Source organism: Felis catus, chromosome B3 (assembly GCF_018350175.1).
Source record: "Felis catus isolate Fca126 chromosome B3, F.catus_Fca126_mat1.0, whole genome shotgun sequence".
Lineage (NCBI taxonomy): Eukaryota > Metazoa > Chordata > Mammalia > Carnivora > Felidae > Felis > Felis catus.
The window spans coordinates 49,052,940-49,066,549 of NC_058373.1; the positions used below are offsets into that span (position 1 = coordinate 49,052,940).

The 13,610-nt window shown below is 34.6% G+C and overlaps 1 protein-coding gene across 10 annotated transcripts in view; it reads left to right on the top strand.

Annotated features, from left to right (window-relative positions):
* CCPG1 (cell cycle progression 1) overlaps positions 1-13,610 on the top strand; it is a 42,754-nt gene that overhangs the window by 23,938 nt on the left and 5,206 nt on the right. For 6 of the 10 annotated variants that reach the window (XM_023255331.2, XM_006932515.5, XM_019832385.3 and 3 more), the window contains exons 4-9: positions 1,442-1,518; positions 2,372-2,570; positions 4,549-4,644; positions 6,475-6,726; positions 7,938-7,949; positions 10,359-10,480. In XM_023255331.2, coding sequence (XP_023111099.2) covers positions 1,442-1,518; positions 2,372-2,570; positions 4,549-4,644; positions 6,475-6,726; positions 7,938-7,949; positions 10,359-10,480 — 758 coding nt within the window. The remainder of the gene's footprint in view (positions 1-1,441; positions 1,519-2,371; positions 2,571-4,548; positions 4,645-6,474; positions 6,727-7,937; positions 7,950-10,358; positions 10,481-13,610) is intronic. The other 4 variants (XM_003987117.6, XR_006599211.1, XM_006932514.5 and 1 more) reach the window with 3 other exon arrangements.

Here is a 13,610-nt window from a genome sequence, read left to right on the forward strand (position 1 = left end):
CGTATAAACTCTTTGATAATGCAAGTGTAACCAGTAACTAAACACTACTAATTTTAAGACTAGTGATGTACAAAATACAAGAGATTTACTAAACTCTTTTCTAGTTAGCATCACACTTCAAATTACTTTTGGTAAGAGGTGGTAAAAAAGGCATTTAACTGCTTTACTCTTCATTTTTAAATGACTTCTTAAACAGTTTTAAAAAATTGCATTAAAATGTAAATAGAACATATTCTCCTCAGGAGAATAAAGTGGATGCGTCATGTCTAGAAGTAATGATGGTTTATACCTGTTAATCTTGTTTTCAGCCTGTGTATTGATTATTCTCATTTGAACAGTGATCCTCATCTTTGATAGGTCAGATTTTTCTCCCAAGAAATACACATACTCACATATGTAAAAGTATTTCCAGACTTCCTTGGGAGTTCTTGGACCCAAGTCCACTTTTGCTGAAAGACTTAATTTCAGATTAATACTCAATTAGGGGCTATGTAACACATACAGATGGCAAAGTTTTTCTTTTTTTTCCTCCTCTGTTTTTTTTGGAGGGACTAAATTCTATGAGAAATACACACATTAATGATAGAAAAAAATGATGAACAAAACAAATTTTAAGTCACCCTTAATTCTTTTTATCTGGAGATAACTGCTATACATAAAAATTGATAAAATTAATAATAATCTTCTTAAATTAATGTAATAAAATATGCAAATGCATATAACGTTTGGTATATGTTCTTGGCTGTGCATAAAATTTATGTTTATCATGTATTATTTTAATATTTTTAACTTCTATGAAAATTTTATAGCCTTTTGTATGAAAAATAGAATTGTATGAACTCTAGGGGTTTTTTTGTACATTTTTTTCTTTGAGGAGTTTCTTATAAAATATATCTCCTGTAGTGACATTTTGTTTTTCTGTGTTCTTTTGAATCCTTATTTTTTATAGTCCTTTTCATGGCAAAGAACTCATAAGTTGAAGCTGTAGTTTTGTTTGTTGAGTTACCAGATATTGACAGTCATTAGAATAGTGCTACTTTTAGGAATTCTGAATAAACTAAGAGTTCAGGAAATGTACCATCAGATGTCTGAAAAATGTTTTCCCATATTAACAGATTTTTACAAACACCTTAAATTTAGTACTTTGGTATTGTACAGTAGAGATTATGTTGTTTACTTAGAGATTGTATTGTTTTTTTAGTAGAATTTAAATGAGTTCAGTTCGGTATCTAAAATTATCCTCTGACAATTTCAAATAATTATATTTGAAATACAGAGATCTTTTTAGCAACAGTAGAGTGATGTTATGATTGTATATGACATTTCATTAAATCCACTTACAAAATTAGGAATAGATTTTATGTACTCAGATTATAATATATGTGGCCTATAAAAAGTCAGTTAAGTATAATTGATTGAATTGATCTTTGCTTTATATCAGAGAGTAGCCAAAATGGCACAGTGTTAATGGGAGAAACTGCTTATCCAGCTTTGGAGGAAACGAAGTCGGCACTTGAGGTAAACATATGTTTTACTCTGTGGATATATGGTAAGCGGTATTCCTTAGGGAATATTAAGGAATAATTAAGGTTTCCCTTTCTAGTTATACTTTTATTCTTCTTTGAATTATGCAACATTTATTAAAAATTTTGAGATTCCACAGATTGGTCACTTTTATGATTAGCGTTAGCTTCTGTTTCAACTCTTAAGTGAAATGCCTTTTAATTTACAAAAGTAATTTCTTGGAAATGTGTGAAAGATCTGTTCATTTACTCTCCAATATAATTTTACTTTGAAGTAGATTACATTCTTGAATTATACTGAGAAATTAAGTTATTAGGACTGATCTCTAAAAATGAAGATTCGTTTTTAAATTTGAGAACAAACAAAATATTGTTTTTTGGTGTTTTACTTGACTTCTAGATAAAACTAGTTTATATGATTTTTACATGGCATAGCTATTGAAATTTATTACATATGCAACCAGAGAAATTTGTAATCAGTCTTTTACGGGCTTCCTGACTATAGAATTATGCTCGAATAAACCCATGGAACTGGTGAGAAATGAATCCTCTTTTCCTTGGTCCTTGTGTTTTAAAGGTGAGCTTTTTAGTTTCTGTAGCCCATGAAAGTTAGGCAGCAGTTTGATCTAATTCTGACAGAGATAATCGTCAAGGGGGTTGATGGTGTTTTCAATCTGAAAGATGAGTCTACTCCTGAGCAATCTTTGTCTTTTGGGCAGGACTCATATCTTTTATTTTAAGCCTAAATTACCATAGCACTTAAGTACTGTTGTACACTTTGAACTGCATAGAAAATATAAGGCTCTTAAATAATTGTTAAATTTACTGTTTTTAAAATTATTCCTCAGAGAGAAGAAAAGTCGTCGGAAGACCATGTCTATTTTGGAACTGTCAGTGATGATTCTGATATTGTTACCCTTGAGCCACCTAAGTTAGAAGAAATGGGAAATCAGGAAGCTATAATTGTTGAAGAAGCGCAGAGTCCAGAAGACTTTAACATGGGCTCTTCTTCTAGCAGCCAGTATACATTCTGTCAGCCAGAAACTGGTAAGAACTGCATAAAGAATACACTGATGACAGACTTAAGTTCTCCTGTGACCACCTTTTATATATATAATGGTCAAGTTTTTAATATATTTGAGATTTTTTTTGTAAAACCTATTAAATCTGGTGTTTTCTTACATTGTAGGACTTAGAGTACAATTGCTATAACAATAAATAACAACATCTTTTATTAAGTGAAAGATGAAAACAATATCTTCAAGGAGATTTGTTACTGTCTGAAACACTCAAATGCATTTGATACATTTTTTAGATCTTTAAGGGTGGGAGATTGTGCCATTGTAACTAAAAACAGGAGAAAGTTAAGGTTTCTACTTACAGTGGTACAAATTTTATATTCTAGAAATAAGCTTATTAATTGAAGTCTTTTAGATCCTTTCAGTTATTAATCATTTAACAAACATTTATTGGATGCTACTATGTGCTCAACAGGGTTCAAAGAGCTGGCAGCACAGCAGCATCCCAAAGCCTCTGACCTTTGTATCTTTCATTTTAGATTGAGTTATGAAAGGTTCCTATTTTAAGTCATATTATTAATGCAGTTCATGCCTACTGTTGAGATAATGATTTGGAAGTTAAAATGTGAGTTACTGAGCTAATTCCTTTCTATATTTCTTTGGCTCATTTGGAGGGATGTATATAATAACGTCTTTTCACATGGACATAAATATTTAGACACAAAGTTACTGGAAGATAAACAGACCTGGAATTAACTCACACTTATTAACCAATAACTTGAGCAGTAGCTCAAGGATGAATTGTGGGAAAGACAAGTTGGTGCACTGCTAAGGGATTCCAAAATGTCCTAATTTGATGGAAAAATAGGGACGTGTCTATTTTGGATCATTTTCTTAGAATTTACCATTCTTTAATACTTAACATTTGCCAGAATCAGACAAATGGAATTTCTCTTATTCCACTTTAAGCTAAAAAAATGTCAAGTAGAGATTTTTAGCTATCTCGTTTAATGGTGAGTTATTTTCAGTTAGTATACAAGAGCTTTTCATTCAAATATTTAAATACTCAACTGGCATTCTTAGTGGTGGTCAGCCTTTGCCAGAATGTATACGTAGTACATTTATTACAAGGACTAATGAAATGATTTTAGAACCTTTTTTGTTCATCAGATTTTATTTTGTTTAAATCCAGGATTCATGCTGTATTCAAGTAGTCTTTCTTTCTTTCCATCCTTCCTTTTTTTTGGAAAACTATAGATGCTGGTTTAATTTGAGAATATTCATGGGCCAGAAAAAGTAGTCACATTGAAGCAGGAGTAGCAGAAGAGTCCAATCAGACATCTAAGAAATTGATGCTATAAACAATTTTTCTCAGGAATTTGGACACTTCAAAGCACATTATTCTAGTTTTTATCTCCATTCTGAACTTGGACTTCTTGGGGATTTTACAGTTTCAGTTAAGAGAAATATTTTATTAGGAGTATTTTTATCCATTGCTATCTCTCCGAAAGGAGTAAGTTATTTCAATAAAGTATTACAAAGTAATAAGAAAAAAGGACATTTTGGATTACGTTGAAAATACTATATAGAAATCCATTGCTAAGAGTCTTGTTTTCTCTCTCTTATCTCCTATTTTTCTTGGTTTAATTCCTGACTACCTATTTCCTGGTTATTTTGATTTTCCTTTCCCTTCTCCATCTCTGTAGGATTTCATCTTCAGGTTTTTTCTTCTTCTAAATTAGATTCTTGGGACAATATACTTTTTGTTTATTTGAGAATACTGTCCACTGCTGCCAGAGGATTCTCCCCCAAGAAAGCAAAGTTGGTAGCTGTAGAAAAGTTTGTATTGCATATGTTTTTTTTAAAAGGCATGATTGTAAAATTTTTATGGAGCACAAATAACGATGTTAAGTGATAATTAAAATAAGTATTTTCAATTCTCTTTTTCCTTTTTAGTCTTTATAACAAAGCTTTATACATCTTTTTTTCCTGTTTATTCACAAAAGAAAGGTGGTGGGAGAAGCTGTGGAAGATTCCTGAATGCATAAGGGGATGGGATGATCAGCTGAAACACCATGTTCCTAGCCAACTCGCTTTCCAAGGTGGTGTGACTAAATCTGATCAGCTTTTCCAGAGCTGAGTGTGCCTAGTCACATTTACTATTTACTTAGTGCTTTAAAGATATCTGTTGTCATCTGTGATACTCTAAACAGGTGTTCAAATTGGTCTTGTAATAAAGCTGGCTGAGCTTACTGCATGCCTTTGCATTGCCTGCATCTTGGACTGTGGGCCAAATTAAGCTTTGGAAGAAATTTAAAACCAAAATATTTTAGCTCTCCTATGTATGGGTTAAAAAAGATGGAAGCATTAGATAAGGAGGTGAATTTATTAATATAAATTAGGCTGCCTTGTTTACTTAGAATATATAATGATGGTGATATGCTAATGTAGAATTAAATAAATTTAATTTTGTGACATTTCAAATGAAATTTGAAAGGAATCTTGACGAATTGTTTTTGCATTTATCCATCTTAATACATATTGCCAGAGAGTCTGACTTAAATGCTCCAACCATGATCTTGAATGCCTTTGTATTATGTAATGCTTTGTTTAAGTCTTCCTTTCTTTCTCTTTGTCCAAGAAATGTAACCTCACAGCTGAGGCGACGGCATCTGGGAAAAACTAGTGATCAAGAATAACCAGATAAACATGATGGGCATAAGGGTCATGACCAAAAGATCTCTCAGTGGCATCTGTATCACTAAATATTAGGAATATTCGTTCATTCAGTAGTTCTTTTTGTCTTTGTGTTTGTTGTTGTCAGTGTGAAAGTTACCTGAATTCCTCTGTGATCCATCTTTAAAAAGTATTGCCTAACCTAAGTCACCAACTTTCCTGTGGCATGGTTATCCTGTCTTCTGAAGAACCATTTTACTTTTTTGAAGCATGAATGTTTGTTATTTTGGAGCTCTTTGTATAACATTGAGGTTCACATTTATCCTTTTGGTGCTTTTTTTTTTTTTTTTATTCCTCTAACTGGCCTGTGGAAATTGTTACCAAGCTATCTAACCTTCTGTGTTAACATATAGTTTATTGATTGATGGAGCGGTGTTAACAAATTATAAATTTGAAAAAACCAAAGGTGATTTTTTTAGTGGATATACCAGGACTTGAGATTTCTTGTGGCCTTTTGTTGTTGTTGTTGTTGTTGTTCTTTACTATTCTTTTCATAAAGGAGCAGCACCAGACTAGTCCTTAATATCGGAGATAGCTGTTGTGTCACTTCCTCATGCTGACATATTTACTAGAGGGTAAAATTAATAACCTTCTAGTAAGAGTGGCAGTCGAAGGGAAGGGCTCATCTGACTTCTGGATACCTGTGTTAAACTATAGTGCTTTGAACCTTGATTGTGGACTCAAGGAATGGAAATGAAACTAGGGTCCAGATACACCCAAGAAAACTTTAGGTAGTTGTTGTACTTTGTAAGTCACAGGAACTGTTTGTATACCTCCCTGTGTCCCTTCAACAGTTGAGCTTAAATTGCCTCTATTTGAAATTGAAAGGAGAGATTGACAGTTTTTTTTTCCTTCCAGAAACAGTATCTGTTTATGGTTCTAATAGCAAAGAAATTTAATAGACTATGAGAATGATTGTTCTAACAGTATAAACTTTAAGAGAGGTTTGAAAAATAAAACCAGATAGACCCTCAAAGGCACAGACTATGATTGATTCTTGTGTATCACAGTTGAAATCTTTGTTTATGGCTTTATGTTGATAAACTTGAAAACTTGAGTGTTTGTGTTCTTTTGTTTTTGTTTTTGGCTGTCTTATGTAAAAGGGCATGTAGGGATGGCATTGATTATTCTAAATCGTGTTTACTAGAAAAACTATTCTAAAATTTTTAATATTTACGTTTTTCTTTTTAAAATAGTATTTTCATCCCAGCCTAGTGACGACGAATCAAGTAGCGATGAGACCAGTCATCAGCCTAGTCCTGCCTTTAGACGACGCCGTGTTAGGAAGAAGACTGTTTCTAGTTCTGACTCTGAAGAACGGCTACTCCCCGAACAAGAAACCGAACCCTCTAAGGAGTTGCATAAACGCCAGTTCAGCAGTGGTCTCAATAAATGTGTTATACTTGCTCTGGTGATTGCAATCAGCATGGGATTTGGACATTTCTATGGTAAGTATTTGAAAATTGGTTATATAAAAATTGATGGTCTAGTGTATGGACCCTTACTAAGAGTGAGGAATTCTAGGATCTGTTTTCAGTGTCCTCATTAAATATATAACCTTGCAAAGCTTGCCATCTGTTTGAGCCTCAGTTTTCTCATTTGGAAATGGGGATAGTGCTGCCTATCTCACAAAGCTGTTTTTCACTGAAGTTTGGTGGTATTTATTTAAGAAATGTAGCATCCATGTTTTTTTTTTTTTTCTTTAAAGAAAAAGATTAAAAATCTGAAGTGTTTACCACAAGGGACATCATTTTAATTTAGAATCACAAACTAGCTTTAATTGTGGCTTTATTTGGAAGATTATTTAAATCTCAGTTGAAATGGTTATATTTGAAATGTCATAATAATTGGTGCTCATTATTTTTCCCCTCAGGTTTTATGCAAACATTATATTTTGTGACATTTGTTGCTGCTTCCATGATCCATATGAATTGAGAATTTATTTTTTTATAATTTATTATTATACTTTTCTCATTGTTGTTCTTGTTAGTGTTTATGTATATTGATCATCTTTAATGCAAAGCCCTTAAAAGTGTTTTGGATGAAAAGAGGAGGGAATTCCATATGGTGTTATTTTTCATTTGGGAGCCTAACTGTTGAATCTTAGTTAATGTGATTGTTTCTACAAAGATAAGACTGTTTGAGAACTGAGCATTCACACTCTTTGCTGTATTAGAATTTTGAAAAAAACACATGAAGCAAATGTTTTAGATCTTGTCACTTTTACAGATTTCAATTTGCCTTACATGAACTTCTGAGTTTTGCTGATATGATCCACAGTTTAACTTTTGGAATATTCCTGTTTTGCTAGTTCCTTTCAACAATGTGTACCTTAATGCAAAATGCACCATATGTTAATTTTTGGAAAAGATACATTATTCAACACAGTGTAATGTTAGAATAAGTAAGACAGTCAATACTTCTTTAAAGTCAGAGTCAATAAAATGTGTTTCTTCTTGTCTAACTTTATATTAAAAAATTAACATTTAGACTCCTGGTGGATATCTGCTTGAATTTGGTACTGAGATACTGTAATTTGTATCCTCCCTTGAAGTTTGTTGTAGTGAGATTTGACTTGAAATATATGCTTAATTTTGTTATTTTCTAGCTGGAACAAATGTATGAATGTTTTTTTTGAGCATGATTTCTTTCCCCACAGGTAAACATGGAGGTAACAAAGGAGAAGGTCTTCTCTTCATCTTTTTTTTCTTACTAAAAAAATTGGACAGTGATTTATTGTTAATCCAAATTGCATTAAAACCCCACCAGTTGCATGACCTTTAAGTATTTAGTGGAAAGAATAACTTAGAAACGAGTGCTTTCAAAATTAAGAAACTACTGCTCTGTTTAAAATTTTGGTTACTTGTAAATTTTACTTTAATGATTATATTTAATAAAACATTTTCTTGTACTTTTTAAAAGCATCTTTTTGGAATATGAAAGGCCTGGGTAATATGAAATAGGTCTGCATCGTGATGAGATTAGCTCGGTGAACATATAAAAACTTCTCTGACAGTTTTTCAAGGTCACTATTTAAAGGACATCACATTTTTTTCTTAATTCTGGCACTTATCTCAACACTTTAAGAGCTCTTTTGAGTTGATTTCAGAGCCAGTTTGAATTTCTCATGCACCATGAAATTAGTCATTGCATTCCATAATCTATCATTTGGTTACTAATTATGTAACAAAACAACCCATTAAGTGAATCACTCCGAACATTCACCAAGCTTGGCTCTGTATGAGCTTGGAGAATCAGACCTTTCCTAGAAGGAAAGGAAAACTAGCAGGAGTGAGGATAGTAAAACAATGTACTACAGATAATATGGTACTGCTTTAGGTTCTGAAGGTGCTTACAAAAGTTAAAAAAATTTTTCATGTTTGAAGCACCTGTCTTCCTTACTCTTTTTATACATGTCGGCTATCCATATTCTAAATCAACAGTGGAGTTCAGTTAATTCGATTTTCTCATGGAGTTGCTTTAAGTATTGATAGGCTACCCTGCTCTTCAGACATTGTAACAGAATATAACTAAGTACTAAGTTGTGTGGCACAGACAAGAATTATAGCTCAAAGGCTATACTTACTGAGTCATCCTGGAGGTGGTAGGATTTGAGCCGGGTCTGGTCTTATGCTTATGCTAGGTAGAAGGAAAGTGGATTGGTGCAGCAACGGAGAACATGATAATCTGAATGTAAACTTTGCTGGGTTTGGGAGCAGTGAGAAGACTGGCTGGACTATAGCAGAGGAGGTAAATCAGGCTACATTAAGACAGATGTCCAACGCATGCTGTGTAATAGTACTGCAAATTCAGATCTCAACACATAGTTTTAGGTTTTTTTCCAAGGGGGTGAAGGAATTCATCCTGTCAGCAGTTTGAAAACAAAGAGGTTTTCTGTTATTTGGGGAACTACAAATGAATTTTCAACATTTAAAAAATCTGAAATTCTTTTGAGTAATATTGAAACAAATTTACCATGCTTTTATAAATTGGAAAATTAAAAGAGAGGAAATGAACCCTAACAGAAGAATATCAGAGCTGGTAACAGTTGTTTATGATTTGGCAAAAGTTTTCTCTTTACTATTTCTCAAGATTATTGAAGAAATCAAAGGTTCTTTTTTTTTTAGCAATAGGGGAAGAAGTAGTAAACTATCATTACATCCTTTCATTCCAAATTCTGTGATGTCTTTACATAATAGAATTCCACTGTAGATGTTAATGTCATGGTTGCCAAATGCCTTTTGCCTTATTTTTTTTAATTTTTACTTTATTTTGAGAGAGAGAGAGCGCGCACTTGCACGCATGAGCTGGGGAGGGGCAGAGAGAGGAGAGAGAATCCCAACAGGCTCCACGCTGTCAGCGCAGAGCCCGACATGGGGCTCAGTCCCATAAACCGTGAGATCATCACCTGAGCTGAAATCAGGAGCTGGATGCTTAACTGACTGAGCCACCCAGGCACCCCTTTTGCCTTATTTTTGACTTAGTGTTTTATTTTGTTTTTTTCTCTCTCATGCATGAGGAATGTAGCAGCATGTGAACAGCATGTCTTGGCAAATTAACATTTTGGTTTTTAGGGTGAAAACTTAGAGACTCCTAGTTGGCTTAAGATTTTTCACTGCTGGGATGGGGATGGTGGCACTCTAGCACAGACCTAACTAATGCAGAATTTTTAAAAGATTTGGCTGTGAGAAGGGTAGGTAATCACAGCCAATTATTTTCCTTGCTATACCTTTTGGGCTGTGTTACATCATTTAGGCAAAATGTAGTGAAAAAAATAGACATTTTTATTTTTCCTTATTGATTATATCCTGTGAATGGATTTCATGGTTTGTTTGTTTCCCTGTTGAAGACAACATTTTTTTTATACCTCACCCATCTCTCAAAAACAACAAACGAGTGCCCTTGTTATGTTAGACTGGCTTGTTTTAATCAAAAGGATAGTGAACTGCTTAAGTATCTGTGGATGTGTGCTAAATTAAAAAAAAAAAATGCATTAACCTACTTGGCCTGATTTATATTAACATTTATCTAACACCATTTGATGAATGACATCATGAGATTTTACTTATTCGTTTTTCAGGCACAATTCAGATTCAGAAGCGTCAACAGTTAGTCAGAAAGATACATGAAGATGAATTGAATGATATGAAGGATTATCTTTCCCAATGTCAACAGGAGCAAGAATCTTTTATAGATTATAAGGTAGGTACTACTAACAAACTTTATAAAAAAAGACTTGTTAGCCAATAATTATTGTGCTGTTCAGATACAAGTACAAAGAAGATTATTAGTGAGTAAATATACTATTGTAATTGTAGATTACTTACTGTGTCCTAGTCACTGCTGTGAGTACCTCACATACAGTATTACTCTTTTTTTTAAATTTTTTTTTTCAACATTTATTTATTTTTTTGGGAGAGAGAGAGACAGAGCATGAACAGGGGAGGGGCAGAGAGAGAGGGAGACACAGAATCGGAAACAGGCTCCAGGCTCTGAGCCATCAGCCCAGAGCCTGACGCGGGGCTCGAACTCACGGACCGCGAGATCGTGACCTGGCTGAAGTCGGACGCTTAACCGACTGCGCCACCCAGGCGCCCCCAGTATTACTCTTATTGCTCACCACAACTCTGTGAATTAAGCAAGTATTAACTTCATTTCATAGATGGGAAAGAGGTTCAAAAAAGCTAACTTTTCCAAGGCTAGCAACTGGCAGAGCTGAATTTATCTGACACCAAAGATGTATTTCTGATTATTATAATTAACATTTTTAATTGATATATATAGAAAACATTGTTATTATTAGCATTATTTTTATAGAACTGAACAAAACATTTCCAATCAGTGAGAAAGAGGAGTTTGTAGCCTCTCTCTAAGATCTTTCCTTCATCAAGGGAAATGAAGTAATCAGCCAGTCCTTTTTTTTCTTTGGTTTCTTGTTGGATCGGATGGAAGAGAGAGCATGTTTTACTTCCCACCGAAAACTTACCTACCACCCAGCAGCTCTTTTAATACCTGTGTGGGTATGAGGACCAGCGCGATAGCTGGTCTCCTGTCTGGTTCATCCATAAGAAGGGCATGGGGCTTGCAGAACTCAGGGTAGAAAAGTAAACTGTTGCTTTTTTTCTCCCATTCCTTTAAATTTCCTTCAGTTGATGTGTGTATCCCTTATAGGGTCACATTACATTTCCTTAAAAGAATCCCACTTGACATCTGAATTCTTTCAGGCAGGGACTACTCAAGTTATTTGTTAATAGTGTAGTTTTTCCTACCTGAATCCAAGAATGTTGTAAAAAGAGTAGCCATTTTCTTCTTTACCATCGTGGTTTCTGGTTCCACAGGATGATGTTGACTTTTAGGAGACTGACCCTGCATAGATCTTCACTGAGTCAGTTCTTGCAGATCTCTTATCTCCAGCTGTTAAATGTGGCTTTGAAGATCTTCATGGGAGACCTGCCCCTGGATTTGCTTATCAGGCACTTAATTCAAGACTATGGAGTTTACTGAATGCAGAATATACCCTGCAGTCATTCTGTGGCCCCTTATGCTTTTGCATTTAAAGATAATGCTACATTACTCTGTACTACCCTGTGGTCCACTTCCATTGCATACATGAAACTTGTTTTCTCTCTCATTTGGAGAGCAGATAAAATGATCATAATGAAATTTTAAATTTTAATTTGTTCTTTGAAGACTGAAGACAGTGAACCATCCATTTCAGATGGTTATCTTTCAAGTGGAAATACTGTCATTCTCTTTACTTAATTTTTTTATTTAAAAAAATTTTTTTAAACATTTATTCATTTTTGAGAGACAGAGAGTGACAGAGTGTGAGTGGGACAGAGAGATAAGGGAGACACAGAATTCGAAGCAGGCTCCAGGCTCTGAGCTATCAACACAGAGTCTGATGCGGGGCTCAAACCCATGGACTATGAGATCATGACCTGAGCTGAAGTCGGACGCTTAACCGACTGAGCCACCCAGGCACCCCAATATTGTCATTCTCTCTCTCTCTCTCTCTCTCTCTCTCTCTCTTTTTAAAAAAAAAAAAAAATTAATGTTTATTTATTTTTTTGAGAGAGAGTGCGAGCAGGGAAGGGGCAGAGAGAGACAGGGAGACACAGAATCCGAAGCAGGCTCCAGGCTCTGAGCTGTCAGCACAGAGCACAATGTGGGGCTCGAACTCACAAGCTGTGAGATCATGACCTGAGCCGAAGTCAGACACCCAACCAACTGAGCCACCCAGGTGCCCCCTGTCATTCTCTTAAAGGACTTTTTTTTTGTTTCTTGTATATCAGGTTTTTTTTTTTTTTTGTCTGATTCAAATGAATAACCATAATGTCTGTGGTAAATTAAGTAAAATTTAAGTGTCATTTGCTGATTTATGCATAAGATACTCTAACTGATTAGATAATGCTATAACAATTAACTTGTTTAAGCATATTGTTTAGTTTCTTGCTGTTTTGGTGAAAGTTTATTACTAATAACATCTTGAAAGAAAGATCATTCAAGGCTACTTTGAAATGCAGCAAAATTCTGTAAACCTAATTGAACACGGTTTTTTTTTCTCTATCAAGGGTGCTGACTTCTAGCTATAATTTTATTTTTATAAAAAATTATCTTCACTTAAGGGTCCGAGAAGCCTCTAGTCCTGCCTAAATTCTCTTTAGGAGACTTCTCAGGAGAGATTAGAGTCCTGTAGTCAAAAGATAGAAGACCTGTCTCCTTTTCTTCTAACTTGTAAGTGGACCTAGAAACCATTAAGGCTTTAATATGATTATGGGAAATAGTAATCACTAATAAACACTAATCAGAAGTACTCCTAGTTCTATTTTAGAAATCTTACTAGGGATGAACTAGGCTATAGCTAATTTTTTTCCGGTCTTTAAATTCTTCCAACATGCTGTGTTGTTGTTGTTGTTGTTTATTTTTAATGAAACATTTCATTTTATATATATTTTTTAAGTAGGCTCTACACCCCTGGGGCGCCTGGGTGGCTCAGTCAGTTGAGCTTCCGACTTCAGCTCAGGTCATGATCTCATGGTCCATGAGTTCAAGCCCCCTGTTGGGCTCTTTGCTGACAGCTCGGAGCCTGGAGCCTGCGTCAGATTCTGTGTCTCCCGCTCTCTCTGACCCTTCCCCATTCATGCCCTGTCTCTCTCTGTCTCAAAACTAAATAAACATTAAAAAAAATTTTTTTTAAAGTAGGCTCTACACCCCAGCATGGAACCCAGTGTGAAGCTTGAACTCATGATTCCAAGATCAAGACCTGAGCTGAGATCAAGGATTGGTCACTTGCATACTGAACCACCCAGGGGCCCCAGCTATGTTATTA